Source organism: Malaclemys terrapin, chromosome 15 (assembly GCF_027887155.1).
Source record: "Malaclemys terrapin pileata isolate rMalTer1 chromosome 15, rMalTer1.hap1, whole genome shotgun sequence".
NCBI classification, from domain to species: domain Eukaryota; kingdom Metazoa; phylum Chordata; order Testudines; family Emydidae; genus Malaclemys; species Malaclemys terrapin.
This window is the reverse complement of record NC_071519.1, coordinates 785,694-813,569: the sequence shown is the minus strand read 5'-3', so window position 1 is coordinate 813,569 and position 27,876 is coordinate 785,694. Positions and strand designations below refer to the sequence as shown.

Genomic DNA, 27,876 nt, shown 5'->3' with positions numbered 1-27,876 from the left:
TTGATATTCCTGGCCAGGCAGTGGCGGGGGCAGGGTGTGTGTGAGGATGCACCAGGAGGAGCCCAGAGGCCACGGGGATGGGGTGCCCAGAGCAGCCCTGACACAGAGCGAGAAATCCTCTGCTCGGGCAGCCGGCCCAGATCTTTCAAGCTCCCTCACACCGGGTTCCAGCAACAGGTTTCCTCCAAATATTTGCCCAGCTATTGAAACAGTTGTTGCCAGTGACTCCCTGCTCCGCGCTTGGCACCGCCCGGTCTGTGGCCCCTCATCTCAGCCCCGGGAGGGCAGCAGCCCCCCACCCAGCCCCTCAGGGCTCTGGGGTGCCAGCTGCCAGGCCCCACTGGCGGTATGGGGCACGGAATGGGGCGCGGGCTCCCTTATCAGCCAGATGGCTGTGGTTTGGACGGAGGCCTGGGGGCCCCTCCCACCTGTTCTCCTCCCTCTATGAAATCCAACATCCACCTGGGCGGCACTTCAGCTCCCAGCAGGATCCCGGAGGGTACCTTGCTGCATCCTCCTCTCCAGAGCCCAGCACCAGCCCCTCCGGCACCCGCCTGCGCCCCCCGCCCATGAGGACCCATGACTGGAGCGTGGGGATGATGCCTGTGGCGCTCTGCCTCTGGGCTGCCCTGGCCCTGGTCTCCATGGGGGGTGAGTTCCCAGGGGACCACCGGGGGGAGGGCGTGCCATGGGGTGGGGTGGGGCGGGGGCCCAGCTAAGTCCCTGGGACACAGAGGGCTACAGAATTGGCTGGCACCCCCATCCACTGCAGCCCCCCCATGGCTGCCTGGACACCCTCCAGCCCCCCTGTCCCCGGCATCCCAGACCCCATGGCACCCTATAGTGTGTGAGTGTGGGGGCATGAATGGAGGAGGGGTGTGGGGAGAGGGGTGGAAGGGGTAGTTGGAGGCAGTGTGGGGGGGGATGGAAGGGTGTGGGAGGGACAGGGATGAATGGCTGGAGGTGGGGGGATGGAGGGGTGGATGAAAGAGGGGTTAGGGGGGATGGAGGGGTGTGAGGGCACAGGGGGATGGATGGATGGAGCAGTGTGTCGGGGGGACGGAGGGGTGGATGAAGGAGCGGTTAGGGGGGTGGAGTGGTGGGGGGGTAGATGAAGGAGGGGTGTGGGGGGATGGAGGGGTGGATTCAGGAGGGGGTGGGGAGGAGTGGTGGTGGTGGTGGTGGGGGGGGATGGAAGAACAAGTGCAGAGTCCTGCACTTAGGACGGAAGAATCCCATGCACTGCTACAGACTAGGGACCGAATGGCTAGGCAGCAGTTCTGCAGAAAAGGACCTAGGGGTTACAGTGGACGAGAAGCTGGATATGAGTCGACAGTGTGCCCTTGTTGCCAAGAAGGCTAACGGCATTTTGGGCTGTATAAGTAGGGGCATTGCCAGCAGATCGAGGGAAGTGATCGTTCCCCTCTATTTGACATTGGTGAGGCCTCATCTGGAGTACTGTGTCCAGTTTTGGGCCCCCCACTACAAGGAGGATGTGGAAAAATTGGAGATAGTCCAACAAAGGGCAACAAAAATGATTAGGGGCTGGAGCACATGACTTATGAGGAGAGGCTGAGGGAACTGGGGTTATTTAGTCTGCAGAAGAGAAGAATGAGGGGGGATTTGATAGCAGCCTTCAACTACCTGAAGGGGGGTTCCAAAGAAGATGGAGCTCGGCTGTTCTCAGTGGTGGCAGACGACAGAACAAGGAGCAATGGTCTCAAGTTGCAGTGGGGAAGGTCTAGGTTGGATATTAGGAAACACTATTTCACTAGGAGGGTGGTGAAGCACTGGAATGGGTTATCTAGGGAGGTGGTGAAATCTCCTTCCTTAGAGGTGTTTAAGGCCCGGCTTGACAAAGCCCTGGCTGGGATGATTTAGTTGGGGTTGGCCCTGCTTTGAGCAGGGGGTTGGACTAGATATCTCCTGAGGTCTCTTCCAACCCTAATCTTCTATGAGTCTATGGAGGAGGGGTGTGGTGGGGACCGGGGGATGGATGGATGGAGCAGTGTGTGGGGTGGATGGAGGATGGATGGATGGAGGTGGGGGATGGAGGGGTTGGGGGAGGAGGGGTGTGAACGTGGGGGGATGGAGGGAGGAGGGGTTGGGGGGAGCAGTGGTATGTGTGTGCAGGGGATGGGGAGAGGGATATCACAAAACCCCAGGGTCCGGTCTATGCCCTGGTCTGTCACTGTCACGGCGTCCCCGGGCGATGCTCTGGAACTGCTCCCCACAAAGCCAGTCAGGACTCTGGGGAGCCTCCTCTCCCTCGGAGCAGACCGTCTTCAGGGCAAGAAGCTCACAGGGCTTCACCTTCCTGGGTCTCTCCTGGGAGCATTCAGCATCTGCCCCTCCATGTGCTTCCCACAGCGAGTCCGCCCCGGCGGGGTCCTGGGGAAGCCAAAGTGTTCTGCACCCCCACTTCAGTCAGACGTGACTCTCGGCCAGCCAGTAACACAGAGGTTTATTAGACGACAGGAACACGGTCTAAAACAGAGCTTGTAGGTCCAGCGAACGGGACCCCTCCGCCGGGTCCATTCTGGGGCCCAGCGAGGCAGACCCCCGTCCGCCCTCCCTTCCAGTCCCCAGCCAGCCCCAAACTCCCACCCCCGTCCAGCCCCACCTCCTCTGGGCTTTGTCTCTTTCCCGGGCCAGGAGGTCACCTGACCCCTTTGTCTCCAACACCTTCAGTTGGCACCTTTGCAGAGGAGGGGCCCAGGCCATCAGTTGCCAGGAGACAGAGTGTCGGGCATTTATGTACCCTGGCCCTTTGCTCTGCAGCAATCGTACACCCTGATCCCACCCCCTAGATACTTGAGAACTGCATAGGGGAAACTGAGGAAAACATTAAGAACAGTCCCACTTTGTCACAGTCACTAGTCCCACGGGTGTGACCCATTTAACGAGCCAGGCCCCAGTGACCCACGCAGACCCTCTGGCACCAGCCCCCCTCCTCGGGCTCCCTGCGGCTTCCCCGGCCCTGCCAGACTCCAGCTCGTCCTGTTCCCTTCGGGGCGCCCTGCTCCCGCGGGGTGGGGTGGGGGCGATCTGCAGCGCCGCTGGCCCAGACCGGTCCCTGTGCAGCCCTGAGGGGCTGGGCCGAGCCAGAGCCACCAGCCGGCTCAGCTGGACCGGCCAGCTCCAGCACCTCCTCTTGGCCCTAGTCCTAGGGGTAGTCAGGGGCCGCACCTCTCCCCAACGGCCACCCGTGTCCCAGCCCCCAGGTTTCCAACCCTCCAGATGTGCCCTGGAGTCTCCAGGAACTAAAGATTAACCTTGAATTAAAGACGTTTCGTGGCATGAAACCTCCAGGAATGCGCCCGACCACAATTGGCAATGCCAGGTCCCCGCCCTTCCCCAGCAGCCTGCTCTGTCCTGGGGATGCCCTCGGGGAGCTCTGTGCTGGGGGGCGGCTGCAGCTGGGTCTGCTAGGGCCCCGTTCATGTCACCCCAGGCAGTGGTGTGTGTTGTTGTCCCCCCCCCCCGCACTGGTCACAGGCAGCATTAACCCTCGGTACGCTGGGTAGTCAGGCAAAGTGCAGAGGGAAACTGAGGCAGGCATAGAGATGTGACTGAAAATTCCCACTTCCTAGCATCCCCCCACTTCTGGGGTGACCCGGCCAGCTGAGACTGCAGGGGTTAGTATCGCCCCCCCCCCCCGCAACAGGGCCACTCTGTGTGCCCATGGGGCAGGAGTGAGACAAATCTAGGGTATTTCCTGGGGGAGGGAGAATTGGGAACCCCACTGCAGGGATGTTGCTGTTAAGGGCTGTTCTGTGCTTGTCCCCCATAGCCCCCCCCATAACCTGATCCTCCTCCCTCCTGTGGGTCAACGGGGCTGGGCCCTGCTTGCGAAGGGCTGTGTCTGGCGGGCGTCGGCTGCCAATGCAGACAGAGCTTCCAGCTCTCCGGGAGGGGGCAGGGGAGAGAGGTGCTATTCCAGATGAAGGTTCTCCCCGGTGCTGGGAGGGGTGTGGGGGCTTGGAGCCAGGACTCCTGGGTTCTCTCCCCGGCTCTGGGAGGGGAGTGGGGGCTGGTGGGTTAGAGCAGGGGGTTAGGAACCAGGACTCCTGGGTTCTATCCTGGCTCTGGGAGGGGACTGGGGGCTGGTGGGTTAGAGCAGGGGGCTGGGAGCCAGGACTCCTGGGTTCTCTCCCTGGCTCTGGGAGTGGAGTGGGGGCTGGTGTGAACAGGGGCTGCTAACAGGGAGTTTTGCAAGGGAGTTTGGAAGGGGAGTGGGAAGGGAGCGGGGGTCCCTTTATTCCCCTTAAAACCTATAAACCAAACTACATTAAAAACTTCTTGCTTTAAACAACCCTTTCAGTAACTAGGAGACAATGCAGGCAGAAGCCCAGCAGCAGAGTGGGGGCTATCCAGTTTATTGCACTGAGTGCAGCATGTATGAGTACCTGCCCTGTGGGCGGGTGGCGTATGTGTGCATTCGGTGCAAGGAGCTCCTGGCCCTCAGAGACCGCGTGCGGGCTTTGGAGGCAAGGGTGGCGGAACTGGAGGAGCTGAGGGAGGCGGAGAGGTATGTTGATGAGGCTTTCCGGGACACTGTAGAATTGTCCCACCTCCGGTCAGACAGCCCCTGCGCTGTTGAGGAGGATGAAAGGCCCAGGGAAGCAGAGCAGTCAACGGGAGCAGAGGGAAACCTTCCCATAGTTGGGACCCTCCTTCCAGACGGTGCTGGGGTTGCCTCTCGCACTGAGGTTGCCTCTCCGGGGGAGGGAACTCCAGTTGCTAGGAAAAGGCAGGTGTTAGTATTGGGAGATTTGATCATTAGAAACGTAGATAGCTGGGTTTGTGATGACCGGGAGAACTGTATGGTGACTCGCCTGCCTGGTGTGAAGGTTGCGGATCTCTCGAGGCATCTAGACAGACTTATGTGTAGTGCTGGGGAGGAGCCGGTGGTCGTGATACATGTAGGTACCAGTGACATAGGGAAGGGTAGGAGAGACGTCCCGGAGGCCAAATTTAGGCTGCTAGGGAAGAGACTGAAATCCACGACCTCTATGGTGCCATTCTCAGAAATACTCCCAGTTCCACGCGCAGGGCCAGGTAGGCAGGCAGAGCTTCAGAGTCTCAATGCGTGTGTGACAGTGTACCCTATAAGGGAGGGGGTGCTTATAAATGTATGTATGACATAACTGGAATATGTTTTGTGCTGCCTGTGCCATGTAACATATCTCCATAAGGGTTATGATCTACTATATCTATTCATCCTATTTGTACACATATATCATTTTGTACTCGAGCTTAAGAATATTGGCTGTAAACTTGCTTGGTTTCTAAGTAAGCTTTGTGAGGCATTTGGTCAGCTTCTTTAGGAAGGAATTCGCCAGGTTAAGTACCTGATCAGGAGACACTTAGGGAACAATGCATCTTGGAAGGCTCCAATCCACATAAGAAGTCTTCCTGGAGACATGCAAGATGCCATGTGGACAATGGCATCGGCCTGCAAAGACTGAGTCATGCAGGGGCATGTGACTTGCCCAGGTGACTCCAAAACTCCATCTTGGAGCTGGGCTTTGCATAGGAGGGAGGAGGGGGGTCTCCACCCACAAGAGAGAGTCTACTTAAACCTGTGGGAGACCCCTCCATTTTGTCTTCAGCTGGCTAAAGAAGGAGCCTCTCCACCCCCCCCAGGATACTTGAAGGAGACTGAAACAAAGGACAGTAACTGCAGGGGGTGTGAGTGATTGCTGGACCCAGGCTAAAAGGAGATTAGCCTGTAAAAGGGAGCACTCTGGAACTGGTGAGGAAATTATCTGTATTCAGTTTGATTAGGCATAGATTCGCGCATTTTATTTTATTTTGCTTGGTGACTTACTTTGTTCTGTCTGTTACTACTTTGAACCACTTAAATCCTACTGTCTGTATTTAATAAAATCACTTTCTATTTAGTAATTCACTCAGAGTATGTATTAATACCCTGGGGGAGCAAACAGCTGTGCATATCTCTCTATCAGTGTTATAGAGGGCGAACAATTTATGAGTTTGCCCTGCATAAGCTTTATGCAGGGTAAAACGGATTTATCTGGGTTTAGACCCCATTGGGAGTTGGGCATCTGAGTGCTAAAGACAAGCACGCTACTGCGAGCTGTTTTCAGGTAAACTTGCAGCTTTGGGACAAGTGAGTCAGACCCTGGGTCTGTGTCTGGAGCCAGACGGGAGTGTCTGGCTCAGCAAGACAGGGTGCTGGAGTCCTGAGCTGGCAGGGAAAACAGGAACAGGGGTAGTCTTTGCACATTGGGTGGCAGCTCCCAAGGGGGTTTCTGTGATCCAACCCGTCACAGCGTGGATGAGACGATGGTGTAGAGAGGAGGGGTTTAGATTCATTAGGAACTGGGGAAACTTCTGGAATGGGGGGAGCCTATACAGGAGAGATGGGCTCCACCTAAACCAAAGTGGAACCAGACTGTTGGCACTGAACATTAAAAAGGTTGTAGGGCAGTTTTTAAACTAGGAGATGGGGGAAAGCCGATTGCTGCAGAAGAGCATGTGGATCGGACAGAGACTTCTCTTAGGGGAGAGTCTAATGATCGAGAATCTCCAGGGTATAGTCAGGAGCAGAGGATGGAGGAGGATAATGTAAGGGGCAGATCAGATGAGAAACATTCACATAAAGAATCTGACACATCAGAAAAGGGCAGACAAATAAACAGTGACAAGTTTTTAAAGTGCTTGTACACAAACGCTAGAAGTCTAAATAATAAGATGGGTGAACTAGAGTGCCTTGTGATAAAGGAAGATATTGATGTAATAGGCATCACAGAAACCTGGTGGACTGAGGACAATCAATGGGACACAATCATTCCGGGGTACAAAATATATCGGCAGGACAGAGGTCGTGCGGGGGGGGGGAGGGGAGTGGCACTATATGTGAAAGAAAATGTAGAATCAAATGAAGTAAAAATCTTAAGCGAATCCGCATGTTCCATAGAATCTCTATGGATAGAACTTTCATGCTCTAATAAGAATATAACATCAGGGATCTGTTATCGACCACCTGACCAGGACGGTGATAGTGATGATGAAATGCTAAGGGAAATTAGAGAGGCTATCAAAATTAAGAACTCAATAATAGTGTGGGATTTCAATTATCCCCATATTGACTGGGAACATTTCACTTCAGGACGAAATGCAGAGATAAAATTTCTCGATACTTTAAATGACTGCTTCATGGAGCAGCTGGTACGGGAACCCACAAGGGGAGAGGCAACTCTAGATTTAGTCCTGAGTGGGGCGCAGGAGCTCATAGACTCATAGACTCTAAGGTCAGAAGGGACCATTATGATCATCTGGTCTGACCCCCTGCATGCTGCAGGCCATAAAACCGTCCCTACCCCTTCCCTGGACTCTGCTGATGAAGTCCCCAATCCTGTTTTTAGTGACTTCAATTGGCAGAGACCCTCCTGCTAGAGATCCCTGCCCCATGCTGCGGAGGAAGGCGAAAAACCTCCAGAGGCTCAGCCAATCTGCCCTGGAGGAAAATTCCTTCCCGACCCCAAATATGGCGATCAGTAAGACCCCGAGCATATAGGCAAGAGTCTCCAGCCCGACCCCGTTAGCCATTATACTATTTACCTTCCATTGCTTGGTTTTCCTTGACTACTATGCTTTACCATTAAACCATTCCCACCATAAACTTATCTAACTTAATCTTAAAACCAGACAGGTCCGTCGCCCCCACCGTTTCCCTCGGAAGGCCGTTCCAATATTTCACCCCTCTGACGGTCAGAAACCTTCGTCTAATTTCAAGCCTGAACTTCCCCACAGCCAGTTTATATCCATTCGTTCTTGTGTCCACATTAGTACTAAGCTGGAATAATTCTTCTCCCTCCCTTGTATTAATCCCTCTAATATATTTAAAGATAGCAATCATATCCCCCCTCAGCCTTCGCTTTGTCAGACTAAACAACCCAAGCTCCTCTAGTCTCTTTTCATACGACAGGGTTTCCATTCCTCTGATCATCCTAGTGGCCCTTCTCTGCACCCGTTCCAGTTTGAGTTCATCTTTTTTAAACATGGGAGACCAGAACTGCACACAGTACTCCAAATGAGGTCTCACCAGCGCCTTATACAACGGAAGCAGGACCTCCTTATCCCTACTAGATATACCTCGCCTAATGCATCCCAAGACAGCATTGGCTTTTTTCACCGCCACGTCACATTGCCGACTCATAGTCATCCTGCGGTCCACAAGGACCCCTAGGTCCTTCTCCTCTTCCGTTACTTCTAACCAATGCGTCCCCATCTTGTAACTAAAATTGTTATTAGTCATCCCCAAATGCATCACCTTACACTTTTCACTATTAAATTTCATCTTATTTCTGATACTCCAATTCACAAGCTCATTCAAGTCTCCCTGCAGAATATCCCTATCCTCCTCCGAGTTTGCAACTCCTCCCACCTTCGTATCATCCGCAAACTTTATCAGCCCACTCCTGCAATCAGTTCCAAGGTCAGTTATAAATAGATTAAATAAAATGGGTCCCAAAACCGAACCTTGAGGCACTCCACTAGTAACCTCCCTCCAACCGGACAGTTCACCCTTTAATACGACCCGCTGCATTCTCCCCATTAACCAATTCCCTATCCACTTCTGGATTTTCATATCGATCCCCATGTTTTTCAGTTTAACCAATAATTCCTCATGGGGTACTGTATCAAACGCTTTACTGAAATCCAGGTATATTAGGTCCACCGCATTTCCCTTATCTAATAAGTCTGTTACTTTCTCAAAGAAGGAGATCAGATTCGTTTGGCACGATCTGCCCTTCTTAAAACCATGTTGTAATTTATCGCAATTGCCATTAACCTCCAGGTCCTCAACTAGTTTCTCTTTCAGAATTTTCTCTAACACCTTGCACACTACAGATGTTAGACTAACAGGCCTGTAGTTACCCGGATCACTTTTTTTCCCTTTCTTGAAAATAGGAACCACATTAGCTATTCTCCAGTCTAACGGGACCACCCCCGAGTTTACAGATTCATTAAATATTATCGCTAATGGGCCTGCTATTTCCCGCGCCAATTCCTTCAATATTCTTGGATGAAGATCGTCCGGTCCTCCCGACTTAGCCCCATTAAGGCAATCAAGTTTTGTTTCTACCTCAGATGCGGTAATCCCCCATCCTGAATGCCCCTCTGTAGTGGTGCTAGTATCCCTAATACCTTCATTGGCCTCATTAAACACCAATGCAAAATATTCATTGAGATATTGCGCCATGCCTAGATTGTCTTTAATCTCCTCTCCGGCAATAGTCTTCAGCGGTCCCACTTCTTCTTTCTTTGCTTTCTTCCTATTTATGTGGCTGTAAAACCTCTTACTATTGCTTTTAATTCCCCTCGCTAGGTCCAACTCTACACGGCCTTTGGCCTTTCTCACTCTATCTCTACATTCTCTGACTTCACTTAGGTACATTTCCTTACTGATCCCTCCCCTCTTCCACTCTTTGTACGCTTTCTGTTTTTTCCTAATCGCCCCTTTGAGTCGGTCGCTCATCCAGCTCGGTCTAAATCTCTTGCTTAGTAATCTTTTTCCCTTTTTTGGAATGCAGGCCTCCGACAGCTCATGCATCTTTAACTTGAAGTAATCCCAGGCTTCTTCTGCCTTTAGATCCATTAATATGTTTGCCCAATCCACTTCCCTTACCAGTCCCCTTAATTTGTTAAAATTGGCCTTTTTAAAGTTATAAACCCTAGTCTTTGACTTAATTCTGTTACTCCTCTCATGTATTTTAAACCGAATTAGCTCATGATCACTGGAGCCCAAATTGTCCCCTACTACCACTTCCTCAACGAGGTCCTCACTACTTACCAGAATCAAATCTAAAATGGCCTCCCCCCTCATCGGTTCAACTACCACTTGATGAAGGAATTGATCAGCAAGCACATCTAGGAACATCTGAGCCCTATTATTGCTACTAGCGTTTGTTCCCCAATCTATATCCGGGAAGTTAAAGTCCCCCATAATTACACAGTTTCTATTAGTAATTACTTCTCTAAACACATTAAATAGTTCCTTATCCATATCCTGGGTCGATCCCGGCGGTCTATAGCACACTCCAAGCACTATCCCTGGAGAGGCTCTAGTAGTCCTATTACCCAGTGCGAGTATTGCCCAGACGGACTCTGTGTTATCTAATCCATCCACTATTATTTCTTTACAGCTTATTTCACTATTGACATACAATGCCACCCCCCCACCTTTACCTTTGTTCCGGTCTTTCCTAAACAGCGCATACCCCTCCATACCTGTGTTCCAGTCGTGACTGCCATTCCACCACTTTTCTGTTATTCCTACGATATCTGGTTTCAGCTCTTGGACCAAGAGCTCCAATTCCTCCATTTTATTACCTAGGCTTCTGGCATTGGTGTATAAACACCCCAATGTATGTCGTTTAGCCTGTCTCCCATTAGTAGCAGTATATGTTGCGGGCCTCCTTGCGTCCTTCCCCCCTGTCCTTCCTATCTCCAAGAGGTAACTGTAACAGGACCGCTTGGAAATAGTGACCATAATACAATAGCATTCAACATCCCTGTGGTGGGAAGACCCTCTCAACAGCCCAACACTGTGGCATTTAATTTCAAAAGGGGGAACTATGCAAAAATGAGGGGGTTAGTTAAACAGAAGTTAAAAGGTACAATGACTAAAGTGAAATCCCTGCAAGCTGCATGGGCACTTTTTAAAGACACCATAATAGAGGCCCAACTTCAATGTATACCCCAAATTAAGAAACACAGTAAAAGAACTAAAAAAGAGCCACCGTGGCTTAACAACCATGTAAAAGAAGCAGTGAGAGAGAAAAAGACTTCCTTTAAAAAGTGGAAGTCAAATCTTAGTGAGGCAAATAGAAAGGAGCATAAACGCTGCCAAATTAAGTGCAAGAATGTAATAAGAAAAGCCAAAGAGGAGTTTGAAGAACAGCTAGCCAAAAACTCCAAAGGTAATAGCAAAATGTTTTTAAGTACATCAGAAGCAGGAAGCCTGCTAAACAACCAGTGCGGCCCCTTGATGATCGAGATACAAAAGGAGCGCTTAAAGACGATAAAGTCATTGCGGAGAAACTAAATGGATTCTTTGCTTCAGTCTTCACGGCTGAGGATGTTAGGGAGATTCCCAAACCTGAGCTGGCTTTTGTAGGTGACAAATCTGAGGAACTGTCATAGATTGAAGTGTCACGAAAGGAGGTTTTGGAATTAATTGATAAACTCAACAGTAACAAGTCACCGGGACCAGATGGCATTCACCCAAGAGTTCTGAAAGAACTCAAATGTGAAGTTGCGGAACTGTTAACTAAGGTTTGTAACCTGTCCTTTAAATCGGCTTCTGTACCCAATGACTGGAAGTTAGCTAATGTAACGCCAATATTTAAAAAGGACTCTAGAGGTGATCCCGGCAATTACAGACCGGTAAGTCTAACATCTGTACCGGGCAAATTAGTCGAAACAATAGTTAAGAATAAAATTGTCCGACACATAGAAAACCATAAACTGTTGAGCAATAGTCAACATGGTTTCTGTAAAGGGAAATCGTGTCTTACTAATCTATTAGAATTCTTTGAAGGGGTCAACAAACATGTGGACAAGGGGGATCCAGTGGACATAGTGTACTTAGATTTCCAGAAAGCCTTTGACAAGGTCCCTGACCAAAGGCTCTTATGTAAATTAAGCTGCCATGGGATAAAAGGGAAGGTCCTTTCATGGATTGAGAACTGGTTAAAAGACAGGGAACAAAGGGTAGGAATTAATGGTAAATTCTCAGAATGGAGAGGGGTAACTAGTAGGGTGACCAGACAGTAAGTGTGAAAAATCAGAATGGGGGTGGGGGGTAATAGGAGCCTATATAAGAAAAAGACCCAAAAATCAGGACTGTCCGTATAAAATCAGGACATCTGGTCACCCTAGAAACTAGTGGTGTTCCCTAAGGGTCAGTCCTCGGACCGATCCTATTCAACTTATTTATAAATGATCTGGAGAAAGGGGTAAAAAGTGAGGTGGCAAAGTTTGCAGATGATACTAAACTGCTCAAGATAGTTAAGACCAAAGCAGACTGTGAAGAACTTCAAAAAGATCTCACAAAACTAAGTGATTGGGCAACAAAATGGCAAATGAAATTTAATGTGGATAAACGTAAAGTAATGCACATTGGAAAAAATAACCCCAACTATACATACAATATGATGGGGGCTAATTTAGCTACAACAAGTCAGGAAAAAGATCTTGGTGTCATCGTGGATAGTTCTCTGAAGATGTCCACGCAGTGTGCAGCGGCAGTCAAAAAAGCAAACAGGATGTTAGGGGTCATTAAAAAGTGGATAGAGAATAAGACTGAGAATATCTTATTGCCCTTATATAAATCCATGGTACGCCCTCATCTCGAATACTGCGTATAGATGTGGTCTCCTCATCTCAAAAAAGATACACTGGCACTAGAAAAGGTTCAGAAAAGGGCAACTAAAATGATTAGGGATTTGGAACGGGTCCCATATGAGGAGAGATTAAAGAGGCTAGGACTCTTCAGCTTGGAAAAGAGGAGACTAAGGGGGGATATGACAGAGGTCTATAAAATCATGAGTGATGTGGAGAAAGTGGATAAGGAAAAGTTATTTACTTATTCCCATAATACAAGAACTAGGGGCCATCAAATGAAATTAATAGGCAGCAGGTTTAAAACAAATACAAGGAAGTTCTTCTTCACGCAGCGCACAGTCAACTTGTGGAACTCCTTACCTGAGAAGGTTGTGAAGGCTAGGACTATAACAGCGTTTAAAAGAGAACTGGATAAATCCATGGTGGTTAAGTCCATTAATGGCTATTAGCCAGGACGGGTAAGGAATGGTGTCCCTAGCCTCTGTCTGTCAGAGGATGGAGATGGATGGCAGGAGAGAGATCACTTGATCATTGCCTGTTAGGTTCACTCCCTCTGGGGCACCTGGCATTGGCCACTGTCAATAGACAGGATACTGGGCTAGATGGGCCTTTGGTCTGACCCGGTAGGGCCGTTCTTATATTATGTTCTTATGTGGGTTAGAATGGGCGGGGCTGAAAGCCAGGACTCCTGGGTTCTCTGCCTGGCTCTGGGAGGGGCATGGGGGCTGATGGGTTAGAGCAGGGGGAGCTGGGAGCCACGACACCTGGGTTCTCTCCCGGGCTCTGGAATGGGATTTGGTTCATGCCAGGGTCTGGTTACAAGGGAAACAGTTTGCATAATGGTCCATAATTGTCAGTAGCCCCTAGACCTCTACCAGAGCTGGGGATAGACCCCTTGGTTATCAGTGAGAAGGAGAGATGGAGGGTTGCCCTGGTCCCATGAATGGTCACCGCAGAACCACCTGAATTTGCCTTTGTGAACTGGAAGGTGATTTCTATGGGACTAGGGACCCAAGTAAACCGGTGAGGAATGCGCATATGAGAGAGGCTGGGAAATCAGCAGGGAGGGAGGGTTCTCAAGGCGGGATAACCAAGGAGATTTTGGTGCCAAAAACCCTGAGAAATGACCTTTGGGTGTACAACAATCTTAGGTCCTGTTGCAAATATCAGCTTCAAATTATAACACTGGAGATAAAATATTGAGCAGAAATATCATTGCAAACAGGGACAGCCACAACCACCACAGCAAACAGCACCTCAGGGATGATTAAAACAGGGACAGCCACAACCACCATGGGCACCTCCTCCTCTCCCAGCGAGAGCAGCCTCACGACCTCGGCCGAATCCAGCACGGGCACCTCCTCCTCACCCAAGGAGAGCAGCCACACGACCTCAGCCAAGTCCACCACTGGCACCTCCTCCTCTCACAGCAAGAAAAAGCCCACGACCGAGGCTGAGACAACAATGAGCATCTCCTCCTCTCCCAGCGAGAGCAGCCGCACGACCGAGGCTGAGACTAGAAATGGTACCTCCTCCTCTCCCAGCGAGAGCATCTCCACGAGCTCGGCCGAACCCACCACGGACACCTCCTCCACGCCCAAGGAGAACAGCCACACAACCTCAGCCAAGTCCACCACTGGCACCTCCTCCTCTCCCAGCGAGAACAGCCCCATAACGCCGGCCGAGAGCACCACGAGCACCTCATCCTCTCAGAGAGAGAGCAACTCCATGACCATGGCCGAGACCACAACGAGCACTTTCTCCTCTCCCAGCGTTAGCGGCCACACGACTTCGACCGAGTCCACCACTGGCACCTCCTCCTCTCCCAGCGAGACCTTCTCCACGACCTCGGCCAAGCCCACCACGGGCATCTCCTCCTCACACAGTGAAAACAGCCACATGACCTCGTCCGAAAGCTCCACGGGAACCTCCTCATATCACAGCAAGAGCATCTCCGCAACCTCGACCGAGCCCACCACGGGCACCTCCTCCTCTCCCAGTGACAGCAGCCAAATGACCGTAGCCAAGACTAGAACGCGCACTGCCTCCACTCCCAGCCTGAGCAACCACACGACTTCGTCCGAGTCCACCACTGGCACCTCTAACTCTCACAGCGAGAACAGCCACATGACCGTGGCTGAGACCACAACGAGAACCTCCTCCTCTTCCAGCGAGAGCAGCCCCACGACTTCGGCCAAAACCACCACTGGGATCTCTTCCTCTCCCAGTGAGAACAGCCATACAACCTCAGCTGAGCCCACCACGGGCACCACCTCCTCTGCCAGCGAGAGCAGACACACGACCGTGGCTGAGACCACAACAGAAACCTCCTCCTCTCCAAGCAAGACAAGCCACACGACCTCGGCAGAGACTACGACAGGTACCTCTTCCTCTCCCAGCGAGAGCAGGCACACAACTTCAGCCGTGTTCACCACGGGCACCACCTCTTCTGCCAGCGAGAGCAGCCACACAACCGTGGCCGAGACGACAACGAGCACTTACTCCACTCCCAGCCTGAACAGTCCCACAACCTCGGCCGAGCCCAACACAGGCAGCTACTCCTCTCCCAGTGAGAAGAGCCATACAACCTCGGTCGAACCCACCACGCACACCTCCTCCTCTCCCAGCGAGAGCAGCCCTACGAGCTCTGCCAAGAGCTCCACGGGCACCACCTCTTCTCACACCGAGAGCATCTCAGCGACCTCGGCCGAGACCACAACGGGCACTTCCTCCTCTCCCAGCGAGAGCAGCCACACGACCATGGCTGAGACAACAAGAACCTCCTCCTCTCCCAGTGAGAGTATCTCCACGACCTCGGCCGAACCCACCACGGGCAGCACCTCTTCGTTGCCCAGGCAGAGTAGCCAAACCACTTCTGCAGAGTCCACCACTGGCACCTTTTACTCTCGCAGTGAGAGCAGCCATACGACCGTGGCTGAGACCACAATGGGAACCTCCTCCTCTCCCAGCAAGACAAGCCACACGACCTCGGCCGAGACTATAACAGGTACCTCTTCCTCTCCCAGCGAGAGCAGACACACGACCATGGCCGAGACCACAATGCCCATGTCTTCCACTCCCAGCCTGAACAGCCCCACAACCTCGGCCGAGCCCAACACTGGCCCCTCCTCCACTCCCAGCAAGAGCAGCCGTACAACCTCGGTCGAACCCACCACGGGCACCTCCTCTTCTCACACCGAGAGCATCTCCGCGACCTCGGCTGAGCCCAACACTGGAACCTCCTCCTCTCCCAGCAAGACAAGCCACAGGACCTCGGCCGAGACTACCAGAGGTACCCCTTCCTCTCCCAGCGAGAGCAGAAATACGACCCTGGCCGAGACCACAATGCCCAGTTCCTCCACTCCCAGCCTGAACAGCCCCACAACCTCGGCCGAGCCCAACACTGGCCCCTCCTCCTCTCCCAGCGAGAGCAGCCATACAACCTCGGTCGAACCCACCACGGGCACCTCCTCTTCTCACACCGAGAGCATCTCCGCGACCTCGGCCAAGCCCAACACCGGCACCACCTCCTCTGCCATTGAGAGCAGCCACACGACCTCAGCCGTGCTCACCACGGGCACCACCTCTTCTGCCAGCAAGAGCAGCCTCACGACCGTGGCTGAGACCACAACAGGAACCTCCTACTCTGCCAGCAAGACAAGCCACACGACCTCAGCCGAGAACTCCACGGACACCTCCTCTTCTCACACCGAGAGCATCTCCGCGACCTCGGCCGAGCCTAACACTGGAACCTCCTCCTCTCCCAGCAAGACAAGCCACAGGACCTCGGCCGAGACTACCAGAGGTACCCTTTCCTCTCCCAGCGAGAGCAGAAATACGACCCTGGCTGAGACCACAATGCCCAGTTCCTCCACTCCCAGCCTGAACAGCCCCACAACCTCGGCCGAGCCCAACACTGGCCCCTCCTCCTCTCCCAGCGAGAGCAGCCGTACAACCTTGGTCGATTCCACCACGGGCACCTCCTCCTCGCCCAGCGAGAGCAGCCACACGACCTCTCCCAAGAGCTCCACGGGCACCTCCTCTTCTCACACCAACAGCATCTCCGCGACCTCGGCCGAGCCCACAACGGGCACCTCCTCCTCTCCCAGCGAGAGCAGCCACACGACCATGGCTGAGACAAGAAGAACCTCCTTCTCTCCCAGTGAGAGTATCTCCACGACCTCGGCCGACCCCACCACGGGCACCTCTTCCTCTCCCAGCGAGAGAAGCCATACAACCTCGGCTGAGAGCTCCACGGGCACCTCCTCTTCTCACACCGAGAGGATCTCCGTGACCTCGGCCGAGCCCACAATGGGCACCTCCTCCTCTCCCAGCGAGAGCAGCCCCATGACCTCCGCCAAGAGCTCCACGGGCACCTCCTCTTCTCACACCCAGAGAATCTCTGCGACCTCAGCCAAGCCCACAACGGGCACCACCTCCTCTGCCAGCGAGAGCAGCCACACGACCTTGGTCGAACCCACCACAGCCACCTCCTCGTCGCCCAAGCAGAGTACCCACATGACCGCGACCGAGTCCACCACTGGCACCTCTTCATCTGCCAGAGGGAGCAGCCGTACAACCTCGGTCAAATCCACCATGGGCATCTCCTCCTCTCCCAGCGAGATCAGCCACACGACCTCAGCCGTGTTCACCACGGGCATCACCTCTTCTGCCAGCAAGAGCAGCCACACGACCGTGGCTGAGACCACAACAGGAACCTCCTCCTCTGCAAGCAAGACAAGCCACACGACCTCAGCCGAGAGCTCCACGGGCACCTCCTCTTCTCACACCGAGAGCATCTCCGCGACCTCGGCCGAGCCCAACACTGGCTCCTCCTCCTCTCCCAGCGAGAGCAGCCATACAACTTCGGTCGAACCCACCACGGGCACCACCTCTTCTGCCAGCGAGAGCAGCCACACGACCGTGGCTGAGACCACAACAGGAACCTCCTCCTCTGCAAGCAAGACAAGCCACATGACCTCAGCCGAGAGCTCCACGGGCACATCCTCTTCTCACACCGAGAGCATCTCCGCGACCTCGGCCGAGCCCAACACTGGAACCTCCTCCTCTCCCAGCGAGAGCAGCCATACAACCTCGGTCGAACCCACCACGGACCCCTCCTCCCCTCCCAGCGAGAGCAGCCATACAACCTCGGTCGAACCCACCACGGGCACCTCCTCTCCCAGCGAGAGCAGCCATACCACCTCGGTCGAACCCACCAGGGGCACCTCCTCCTCGCCCAGCGAGAGCAGCCCCACGACCTCTGCCAAGAGCTCCACGGGCACCTCCTCTTCTCACACCGAGAGCATCTCCTCGACCTCGGCCGAGCCCAAAACGGGCACCTCCTCCTCTCCCAGCGAGAGCAGCCACACGACCATGACTGAGACTACAAGAACCTCCTCCTCTCCCAGCGAGAGCAGGCGTACAACCTCGGTCGAACCCACCACGGGCACCTCCTCCTCGCCCAGCGAGAGCAGCCACACGACCTCTCCCAAGAGCTCCACGGGCACCTCCTCTTCTCACACCGAGAGCATCTCCGCGACGTCGGCCGAGCCCACAACGGGCACCTCCTCCTCTCCCAGCGAGAGCAGCCACACGACCATGGCTGAGACAAGAAGAACCTCCTCCTCTCCCAGTGAGAGTATCTCCACGACCTCGGCCGAAACCACCACGGGCACCTCTTCCTCTCCCAGCGAGAGCAGCCATACAACCTCGGCCGAGAGCTCCACGGACACCTTCTCTTCTCACACCGAGAGGATCTCCGTGACCTCGGCCGAGCCCACAATGGGCACCTCCTCCTCTCCCAGCAAGATCAGCCACACGACCTCAGCCGTGTTCACCACGGGCATCACCTCATCTGTCAGCAAGAGCAGCCACACGACCGTGGCTGAGACCACAACAGGAACCTCCTCCTCTGCAAGCAAGACAAGCCACACGACCTCAGGCGAGAGCTCCACGGGCATCTCCTCTTCTCACACCGAGAGCATCTCCGCGACCTCGGCCGAGCCCAACGCTGGAACATCCTCCTCTCCCAGCAAGACAAGCCACAGGACCTCAGCCGAGACTGCCGGAGGTACCTCTTCCTCTCCAAACGAGAGCAGACATACGACCCTGGCCGAGACCACAATGCCCACGTCTTCCACTCCCAGCCTGAACAGCCCCACAACCTCGGCCGAGCCCAACACTGGCTCCTCCTCCTCTCCCAGAGAGAGCAGCCGTACAACCTCGGTCGAACCCACCACGGGCACCACCTCTTCTGCCAGCGAGAGCAGCCACACGACCGTGGCTGAGACCACAACAGGAACCTCCTCCTCTGCAAGCAAGACAAGCCACACAACCTCAGCCGAGCACTCCACGGGCACATCCTCTTCTCACACCGAGAGCATCTCCGCGACCTCGGCCGAGCCCAACACTGGAACCTCCTCCTCTCCCAGCAGGACAAGCCACAGGACCGCGGCAGAGACTACCGGAGGTACCTCTTCCTATCCCAGCGAGAGCAGCCATACAACCTCCGTCAAACCCACCACGGGCATCTCCTCCTCTCCCAGCGAGATCAGCCACACGACCTCAGCCGTGTTCACCACGGGCATCACCTCTTCTGCCAGCAAGAGCAGCCACACGACCGTGGCTGAGACCACAACAGGAACCTCCTCCTCTGCAAGCAAGACAAGCCACACGACCTCAGCCGAGAGCTCCACGGGCACATCCTCTTCTCACACCGAGAGCATCTCCGCGACCTCGGCCGAGCCCAACACTGGAACCTCCTCCTCTCCCAGCGAGAGCAGCCATACAACCTCGGTCGAACCCACCACGGACCCCTCCTCCCCTCCCAGCGAGAGCAGCCCCACGACCTCTGCCAAGAGCTCCACGGGCACCTCCTCTTCTCACACCAAGAGCATCTCCGCGACGTCGGCCGAGCCCACAACGGGCACCTCCTCCTCTCCCAGCGAGAGCAGCCACACGACCATGGCTGAGACAAGAAGAACCTCCTCCTCTCCCAGTGAGAGTATCTCCATGACCTCGGTCGAACCCACCACGGGCACCTCTTCCTCTCCCAGCGAGAGCAGCCATACAACCTCGGCCGAGAGCTCCACGGACACCTCCTCTTCTCACACCGCGAGGATCTCCGTGACCTCGGCCGAGCCCACAATGGGCACCTCCTCCTCTCCCAGCGAGAGCAGCCACACGACCTCGGTCGAACCCGCTACAGGCACGTCCTCGTCGCCCAAGCAGAGTACCCACATGACCACGACCGAGTCCACCACTGGCACCTCTTCCTCTGCCAGTGAGATCAGCCGTACAACCTCGGTCAAACCCACCATGGGCATCTCCTCCTCTCCCAGCGAGATCAGCCACACGACCTCAGCCGTGTTCACCACGGGCATCACCTCCTCTGCAAGCAAGACAAGCCACACGACCGTGGCTGAGAGCTCCACGGGCACCTCCTCTTCTCGCACCGAGAGCATCTCTGCGACCTCGGCCGAGCCCAACACTGGCACCTCCTCCTCTCCCAGCAAGACAAGCCACAGGACCTCGGCCGAGACTACCGGAGGTACCTCTTCCTCTCCCAGCGAGAGCAGCCATACAACCTCGGTCGAACCCACCACGGGCCTCTCCTCCTCTCCCAGCGAGAGCAGCCATACAACCTCAGTCGAACCCACCACGGGCCTCTCCTCCTCTACCAGCGAGAGCAGCCATACCACCTCGGTCGAACCCACCATGGGCCTCTCCTCCTCGCCCAGCGAGAGCAGCCGCACGACCTCTGCCAAGAGCTCCATGGGCACCTCCTCTTCTCACACCGAGAGCATCTCCTCGATCTCGGCCGAGCCCAAAACGGGCACCTCCTCCTCTCCCAGCGAGAGCAGCCACACGACCATGGCTGAGACCACAATGGGAACCTCTTCCTCTCCCAGCGAGAGCAGACACACAACCGTGGCCGAGACCACAACGAGCACTTACTCCACTCCCAGCCTGAACAGCCCCACAACCTCGGCCGAGCCCAACACTGGCACCTCCTCCTCTCCCAGCGAGAGCAGCCACACGACCTCGGCCGAGATTATGACAGGTACCTCTTCCTCTCCCAGCGAGAGCAGCCACACGACCTCGGCCGAGAGCTCCACGGGCACCTCCTCTTCTCACACCGAGAACATCTCCGCGACCTCGGCCGAGCCCACTATGGGCACCTCCTCCTCTCCCAGCGAGAGCAGCCCCATGACCTCTGCCAAGAGCTCCACGGGCACCTCCTCTTCTCACACCGAGAGCATCTCCGTGACCTCGGCCGAGCCCACAATGGGCACCTCCTCCTCTCCCATCAGGACAAGCCACAGGACCGCGGCAGAGACTACCAGAGGTACCTCTTCCCCTCCCAGTGAGAGCAGCCCCACGACCTCTGCCAAGAGCTCCACGGGCACCTCCTCTTCTCACACCGAGAGCATCTCCGCGACCTCGGCCGAGCCCACAACGGGCACGTCCTCCTCTCCCAGCGAGAGTATCTCCACTACCTCGGCCGAACCCACCACGGGCACCTCCTCCTCTGACAGCGAGAGCAGCCACACGACCGTGGCTGAGACTACAACAGGAACCTCCTCCTCTGCAAGCAAGACAAACCACACGACCTCAGCCGAGAGCTCAACAGGCACCTCCTCTTCTCACACCGAGAGCATCTCCGTGACCTCGGCCGAGCCCACAATGGGCACCTCCTCCTCTCCCAGCGAGAGGAGCCACACGACCATGGCTGAGACAACAAGAACCTCCTCCTCTCCCAGCGAGAGTATCTCCACGACCTCGGCCGAACCCACCACAGGCACCACCTCTTCGTTGCCCAAGCAGAGTAGCCAAACGACTTCTGCAGAGTCCACCATTGGTACCTTTTACTCTCGCAGTGAGAGCAGCCATACGACCGTGGCTGAGACCACAATGGGAACCTCTTCCTCTCCCAGCGAGAGCAGACACACAGCCGTGGCCGAGACCACAACGAGCACTTACTCCACTCCCAGCCTGAACAGCCCCACAACCTCGGCCGAGCCCAACACTGGCACCTCCTCCTATCCCAGCGAGAGCAGCCACACGACCTCGGCCGAGAGCTCCACGGGCACCTCCTCTTCTCACACCGAGAGCATCTCCGCGACCTTGGCCGAGCCCACCACGGGCACCACCTCTTCGTTGCCCAAGCAGAGTAACCAAACGACTTCTGTAGAGGCCACCACTAGCACCTTTTACTCTCGCAGCGAGAGGAGCCATACGACCGTGGCTGAGACCACAATGGGAACCTCCTCCTCTCCCAGCGAGAGCAGCCCTACGACCTCAGTCGAACCCGCTACAGGCACGTCCTCGTCGCCCAAGCAGAGTACCCACATGACCGCGACCGAGTCCACCACTGGCACCTCCTCCTATCCCAGCGAGAGCAGCCACACAACCTCAGCCGTGTTCACCACGGGCACCACCTCTTCTGCAAGCAAGACAAGCCACACGACCTCAGCCAAGAGCTTCACGGGCACCTCCTCTTCTCACACCGAGAGCATCTCCGCGACCTCGGCCGAGCCCAACACTGGAACTTCCTCCTCTCCCAGCAAGACAAGCCACAGGACCTCAGCCGAGACTGTCGGAGGTACCTCTTCCTCTCCCACCGAGAGCAGACATACGACCCTTGCCGAGACCACAATGCCCAGTTCTTCCACTCCCAGCCTGAACAGCCCCACAACCTCGGCCGAGCCCAACACTGGCTCCTCCTCCTCTCCCAGCGAGAGCAGCCATACAACCTCAGTTGAACCCACCACGGGCAGCACCTCTTCTGCCAGCGAGAGCAGCCACACGACCGTGGCTGAGACCACAACAGGAACCTCCTCCTCTGCAAGCAAGACAAGCCACACGACCTCTCCCGAGAGCTCCATGGGCACCTCCTCTTCTCACACCGAGAGCATCTCCGCGACCTCGGCCAAGCCCAACACTGGAACCTCCTCCTCTCCCACCAGGACAAGCTACAGGACCGCGGCAGAGACTACCGGAGGTATCTCTTCCTCTCCCAGCGAGAGCAGCCATACAACCTCGGTTGAACCCACCATGGACCCCTCCTCCCCTCCCAGCGAGAGCAGCCATACAACCTCGGTCGAACCCACCACGGGCACCTCCTCCTCTCCCAGCGAGAGCAGCCCTACGACCTCTGCCAAGAGCTCCACGGGCACCTCCTCTTCTCACACCGAGAGCATCTCCGCGACCTCGGCCAAGCCCAACACTGGAACCTCCTCCTCTCCCAGCGAGAGCAGCCATACAACCTTGGTCGAACCCACCACGGGCACCACCTCTTCTGCCAGCGAGAGCAGCCACACGACCATGGCTGAGACCACAACAGGAACTTCCTCCTCTGCAAGCAAGACAAGCCACACGACCTCAGCCGAGAGCTCCACGGGCACCTCCTCTTCTCACACCGAGAGCATCTCAGCAACCTCGGCCAAGCCCACCACGGGCACCACCTCTTCGTTGCCCAAGCAGAGTAGCCAAACGACTTCTGCAGAGTCCACCACTGGCACCTTTTACTCTCGCAGCGAGAGCAGCCATATGACCGTGGCTGAGACCACAATGGGAACCTCCTCCTCTCACAGCGAGAGCAGCCACACGACCTCAGTCGAACCCGCCACAGGCACGTCCTCGTCGTCCAAGCAGAGTACCCACATGACCGCGACCAAGTCCACCACTGGCAACTCTTCCTCTGCCAGTGAGAGCAGCCGTACAACCTCGGTCAAACACACCACGGGCACCTCTTCCTCTGCCAGTGAGAGCAGCCGTACAACCTCGGTCATACCCACCACTAGCACCTCTTCCTCTGCCAGTGAGAGCAGCCGTACAACCTCGGTCAAACCCACCACGGTCATCTCCTCCTCTCCCAGCGAGAGCAGCCACACGACCTCAGCCGTGTTCACCACGGGCACCACCTCTTCTGCAAGCAAGACAAGCCACACGACCTCAGCCAAGAGCTCCACGGGCACCTCCTCTTCTCACACCGAGAGCATCTCCGCGACCTCGGCCAAGCCCAACACTGGAACCTCCTCCTCTCCCAGCAAGACAAACCACAGGACCTCAGCCGAGACTGCCGGAGGTACCTCTTCCTCTCCCAGCGAGAGCAGCCATACAACCTCGGTCGAACCCACCACGGGCCCCTCCTCCCCTCCCAGCGAGAGCAGCCATACGACCTCTGCCAAGAGCTCCACGGGCACCTCCTCTTCTCACACCGAGAGCATCTCCGTGACCTTGGCCGAGCCCACAATGGGCACCTCCTCCTCTCCCAGCCAGAGGAGCCACACGACCATGGCTGAGACAACAAGAACCTCCTTCTCTCCCAGCGAGAGTATCTCCACTACCTCGGCCGAACCCACCACGGGCACCTCCTCCTCTGACAGCGAGAGCAGCCACACGACCATGGCTGAGACTACAACAGGAACCTCCTCGTCTGCAAGCAAGACAAGCCACACGACCTCAGCCGAGAGCTCAACAGGCACCTCCTCTTCTCACACCGAGAGCATCTCCGTGACCTCGGCCGAGCCCACAATGGGCACCTCCTCCTCTCCCAGCCAGAGGAGCCACACGACCATGGCTGAGACAACAAGAACCTCCTCCTCTCCCAGCGAGAGTATCTCCACGACCTCGGCCGAACCCACCACGGGCACCACCTCTTCGTTGCCCAAGCAGAGTAGCCAAACTACTTCTGCAGAGTCCACCATTGGCACCTTTTACTCTCGCAGTGAGAGCAGCCATACGACCCTGGCTGAGACCACAATGGGAACCTCTTCCTCTCCCAGCGAGAGCAAACACACAACCGTGGCCGAGACCACAATGAACACTTACTCCACTCCCAGCATGAACAGCCCCACAACCTTGGCCGAGCCCAACACTGGCACCTCCTCCTCTCCCAGCGAGAGCAGACATACGACCCTGGCCGAGACCACAATGCCCAGTTCATCCACTCCCAGCCTGAACAGCCCCATAATCTCGGCCGAGCCCAACACTGGCCCCTCCTCCTCTCCCAGCGAGAGCAGCCAAAGAGCCTCGGTCGAACCCACCACGGGCACCACCTCTTCTGCCAGCGAGAGCAGCCACACGACCGTGGCTGAGACCACAACAGGAACCTCCTCCTCTGCAAGCAAGACAAGCCACACAACCTCAGCCGAGAGCTCCACGGGCACCTCCTCTTCTCACACCGAGAGCATCTCCGCCACCTCGGCCGAGCCCAACACTGGAACCTCCTCCTCTTCCAGCAGGACAAGCCACAGGACCGCGGCAGAGACTACCGGAGGTACCTCTTCCTCTCCCAGCGAGAGCAGCCATACAACCTCGGTCGAACCCACCACGGGCACCACCTCTTCTGCCAGCGAGAGCAGACACACGACCGTGGCTGAGACCACAATTGGAACTTCCTCCTCTGCAAGCAAGACAAGCCACACGACCTCAGCCGAGAGCTCCACGGGCACCTCCTCTTCTCGCACCGAGAGCATCTCCGCGACCTCGGCCGAGCCCAACACTGGAACCTCCTCCTCTCCCAGCAAGACAAGCCACAGGACCTCGGCCGAGACTACCGGAGGTACCTTTTCCTCTCCCAGCGAGAGCAGCCATACAACCTCGGTCGAACCCACCACGGGCCTCTCCTCCTCTCCCAGCGAGAGCAGCCATACCACCTCGGTCGAACCCACCAGGGGCACCTCCTCCTCGCCCAGCGAGAGCAGCCCCACAACCTCTGCCAAGAGCTCCACGGGCACCTCCTCTTCTCACACCGAGAGCATCTCCTCGACGTCGGCCGAGCCCAAAATGGGCACCTCCTCCTCTTCCAGCGAGAGCAGCCACACGACCTCGGCCGAGATTATGACAGGTACCTCTTCCTCTCCCAGCGAGAGCAGCCACACGACCTCGGCCGAGAGCTCCACGGGCACCTCCTCTTCTCACACCGAGAGCATCTCCGCGACCTCGGCCGAGCCCACTATGGGCACCTCCTCCTCTCCCAGCGAGAGCAGCCCCATGACCTCTGCCAAGAGCTCCACGGGCACCTCCTCTTCTCACACCGAGAGCATCTCCGCGACCTCGTCCGAGCCCACAATGGGCACCACCTCCTCCGCCAGCGAGAGCAGCCACACGACCATGGCTGATACGACAAGAACCTCCTCCTCAGCCAGTGAGAGTATCTCCACGACCTTGGCCAAACCCACCACGGGCACCACCTCTTTGTTGCCCAAGCAGAGTAGCCAAACGACTTCTGCAGAGTCCACCACTGGCACCTTTTACTCTCGCAGCGAGAGCAGCAACACCACCCTGGCCGAGACCACAATGCCCACTTCTTCCACTCCCAGCCTGAACAGCCCCACAACCTCGGCCGAGCCCAACACTGGCCCCTCCTCCTCTCCCAGCGAGAGTAGCCATACAACCTCGGTCGAACCCACGACGGGCACCACCTCCTCTCTCAGCGAGAGTAGCCACACGACCGTGGCTGAGACCACAACGAGCACTGACTCCACTCCCAGCCTGAGCACTAACACGGTCTCAGCTGAGACCACCACTGGCACCTCCTCTTCTCCCAGCGAGAGCAGCCACACGACCATGGGTGAGGGCACAACGGTAACCTCGTCCTCTTCAAGGAAGAGCATCTCTACGACCTCATCTGAGTCTACCCCTGGCACCTCCTCCTCTACCCGCAAGAGCAACCACACGACCTTGGCTGAGTCCAGCACTAGCATCTTGTCCTCTACTGGTGAGAGAAGCCCCGCTACCTCAGCTGAGCCCACCACAGACACCTCCTCCTCTCTCCTCACTTTCAGTGAATATGCAAGCAGTGAGGCTTCCATGGCAACCTCCCTACCGGTCCTGAGCACAGCCGAAATTTCCACAAGGGAGGAAAGTCTGACGACGGCTTCCCAGTCTACTCTGACAGCATTGTCCAGTGAAAGTCCCATGAGGACGACTGTCACACAACCAGCGGTCTCTGAATTCACCTCCAATGAGACAACCATGACATTGGTTCCTCCCCATCCAACTGGTACTGAATTTACAAGTACCGAGGCTACCATGGCAGGCTCTCCTTCTCTTCCAATGACAGAGACATCCACACACAATGACATAACATCTTCAGTGCACACCACAATGGAAACAAGCAACAGTGAGACAACCTCAGCAACATCCTCTCCACCGCCAACGGTAACCTTCTCTTCCACCCATAGCACATTCTTGACTTCTGTCTCTCACCCAACCCTTTCTGAAACCACCACCAATGAAACAACTCTGGCAACAACAGTTTCTGCTCCAGCTTCAACAGCATTTACCAACCGTGAAACAACATTGTCAACAACACCCTCTGCGTCCGCTACATCTGAAACATCCACTAGTGAGACAGTGGCAACAAGAGCTACTCACTCTGCTGTTGTATCAACGTCTTCCAGGGAGATAGCAACCAGTGTCTCTCTCTCAACACTACCTGAAACTTTCACCAGTGAGACAACCCTAACAACGACTCTTCTTCCCCCTACATTTAGTGAATATACAAAAAGTGAGACTCCCAGGGCAACCTCCCTTCCGGTCCTGAGCACAGCTGAAATGTCCACAAGGGAGGAAAGTCTGACGACGGCTTCCCAGTCTACTGTGACAGCATCGTCCAGTGAAAATCCCTTGAGGACGACTGTCACACAACCAGCGGTCTCTGAATTCACCTCCAATGAGACAACCATGACTTTGGTTCCTCCCCATCCAACTGGTACTGAATTTACAAGTACGGAGACTACCATGGCAAGCTCTCCTTCTTTTCCAATGACAGAGACATCCACACACAATGAGATAACATCTTCAGTGCACACCACAATGGAAACAAGCAACAGTGAGACAACCTCAGCAACATCCTCTCCACCGCCTACGGTGACCTTCTCTTCCACCCATAGCACCTTCTTGACTTCTGTCTCTCACCCAACCCTTTCTGAAACCACCAAAAATGAAACAACTCTGGCAACAACAGTTTCTGCTCCAGCTTCAACAGCATTTACCAACCGTGAAACAACATTGTCAACAACACCCTCTGCGTCCGCTACATCTGAAACATCCACTAGTGAGACAGTGGCAACAAGAGCTACTCACTCTGCTGTTGTATCAACGTCTTCCAGGGAGATAGCAACCAGTGTCTCTCTCTCAACACTACCTGAAACTTTCACCAGTGAGACAACCCTAACAACGACTCTTCTTCCCCCTACATTTAGTGAATATACAAAAAGTGAGACTCCCAGGGCAACCTCCCTTCCGGTCCTGAGCACAGCTGAAATGTCCACAAGGGAGGAAAGTCTGACGACGGCTTCCCAGTCTACTGTGACAGCATCGTCCAGTGAAAATCCCTTGAGGACGACTGTCACACAACCAGCGGTCTCTGAATTCACCTCCAATGAGACAACCATGACTTTGGTTCCTCCCCATCCAACTGGTACTGAATTTACAAGTACGGAGACTACCATGGCAAGCTCTCCTTCTTTTCCAATGACA

At 55.4% G+C, this 27,876-nt stretch overlaps 2 protein-coding genes across 2 annotated transcripts; both read left to right on the top strand.

The window, feature by feature from the left end:
• The first annotated feature begins 498 nt into the window (after window positions 1-498).
• On the top strand, window positions 499-19,013 carry LOC128823328 (serine-rich adhesin for platelets-like). The gene is made up of 3 exons (XM_054005568.1): window positions 499-651; window positions 13,607-18,837; window positions 18,930-19,013. Exons 1-3 carry the CDS (start codon window positions 570-572, stop codon window positions 19,011-19,013), a joined length of 5,397 nt encoding a protein of 1,798 aa, XP_053861543.1. The 5' UTR covers window positions 499-569.
• A 234-nt stretch (window positions 19,014-19,247) lies between these two features.
• Window positions 19,248-27,298, top strand: LOC128823326 (serine-rich adhesin for platelets-like). Its single transcript, XM_054005567.1, has 2 exons — window positions 19,248-26,410; window positions 27,288-27,298. Exons 1-2 carry the CDS (start codon window positions 19,348-19,350, stop codon window positions 27,296-27,298), a joined length of 7,074 nt encoding a protein of 2,357 aa, XP_053861542.1. The 5' UTR covers window positions 19,248-19,347.
• The last annotated feature ends 578 nt before the right edge of the window (window positions 27,299-27,876 follow it).

Coding starts and splice junctions, on each gene's coding strand:
- LOC128823328 (XM_054005568.1), top strand. CDS start 570: ATGAGGACCCATGACTGGAGCGTGGGGATGATGCCTGTGGCGCTCTGC. Junction 652..13,606: donor GGCCCTGGTCTCCATGGGGG/GTGAGTTCCCAG, acceptor CATTGCAAACAG/GGACAGCCACAACCACCACA. Junction 18,838..18,929: donor GGACAAGCCACAGGACCGCG/GCAGAGACTACC, acceptor CTCCTCTCCCAG/CGAGATCAGCCACACGACCT.
- LOC128823326 (XM_054005567.1), top strand. CDS start 19,348: ATGGCTGAGACAAGAAGAACCTCCTCCTCTCCCAGTGAGAGTATCTCC.